This window comes from Penaeus monodon, chromosome 19, assembly GCF_015228065.2.
Source record: "Penaeus monodon isolate SGIC_2016 chromosome 19, NSTDA_Pmon_1, whole genome shotgun sequence".
NCBI lineage: Eukaryota > Metazoa > Arthropoda > Malacostraca > Decapoda > Penaeidae > Penaeus > Penaeus monodon.
This window is the reverse complement of record NC_051404.1, coordinates 1,789,189-1,790,466: the sequence shown is the minus strand read 5'-3', so window position 1 is coordinate 1,790,466 and position 1,278 is coordinate 1,789,189. Positions and strand designations below refer to the sequence as shown.

General features: G+C 43.3%; 1 protein-coding gene across 2 annotated transcripts in view; it reads right to left on the bottom strand.

Moving 5' to 3' along the window:
- Positions 1–1,278, bottom strand: part of LOC119584950 — a 19,976-nt gene that overhangs the window by 3,203 nt on the left and 15,495 nt on the right. For both annotated transcript variants that reach the window (XM_037933548.1, XM_037933549.1), the window contains exon 2: positions 103–311. In XM_037933548.1, coding sequence (XP_037789476.1) covers positions 103–311 — 209 coding nt within the window. The remainder of the gene's footprint in view (positions 1–102; positions 312–1,278) is intronic.

Sequence of the window (1,278 nt, the reverse complement as noted above, 5' to 3'; positions counted from 1 at the left end):
TCACGCTGTAATCGATTACAAACAACCTACTACGCCCAACACTACCCACCTGCCAAGGCTTTCCTAACGCCCTGTTCTGTATCTGACCACCTGGCCACCCACCTATACGTTCCGTCAACATCGGTCCAAATGAAGAGGTCAGAGGAGACTGCAGGGAGGTTAGAGGTAAGGTCAGGAAGAGGTTTGTTTGCCGTTCCTCTGTGCTCCAGGGGCAGGTCGACCGCTCCTCTATGCTCCAGGGGCAGGTCTTGAGCAGGGGCAGCCAACGTTGCCTCCGTCACGGCCCATAGGAACAGAAGCGCCCGTGACACCTGGAAGGGAGGAGAAGGTGAGTTGATGTGCCCGTTTGGTGTAATTGTGATAATGTGGTTGCTAAATGATTCATCACCTTGATTTGATGTGCTGATTAGGTGATTCGTAAAGATGATGTGATGCGTATACTAGGGGAACAGCGCCCGTGACACCTGGTGGGCTTGTTAGGCTGTTAGTGGCATTGTTATGATGTGTTCAGTAGGCGATTGATGACCTTGATTTGATGTGCTGGCTAGGTGATAAGTGAAGTTGATTTGATGTGCTGATTGGGCAGTTGGTGAGATTGTTCCAATGTGGTTGTTAGGTGACTGATTTTCTTTTTTTTATTTGGTGTGCTGGCTAGGTGACTGGCAAAGATATGTGCATACTAGGTGAGCAGCGGCCTTGACACCTGGTGGGGTATAGAGGGAGTTGAGTTGGTGTGCTTGTTAGGCTTTTATGGACTGATGTTTTCTGATGTTTTCGATAAGTGATTGATTTTTATATTTGATGCCCAGGTTAGGTGATTAGTAGAGATGATATGTGTATGCTACTGTAGGTGATTTATAGAGTTATTTGATGTACTCGCTAGCTGGTCAGACTATTGGATTTATACTCGTCAAGTGACCAGTAAAGTTGATGTGGTAGCTTTTTTTAAAAAGTTCTTGCTAAGTGACTTCTGAAGCTAATTTGACGTGATTGCAGATGATAAATGAAACCCATTCTGAGACGTTTGCCGGGAGGCTAATAATGTTCACACAGAAGGCTCCCAAGATAATTGATTATAGTATTTTGATGTGCCCCATAGATAACTTCATAATTTGTTCTCGCTATCTGACGACAAATCAAATTTTACAAGTTAAATCGGAAAAAAAGATGTAAATTTGGTAGAGAGAAGTGTTAAAGAAGGAAACAAACAAAAATGATATGTAAGGCTGTCAGATGCTGAAACACTTAGTTTGTAATGATTATACTGGTAACAAATTA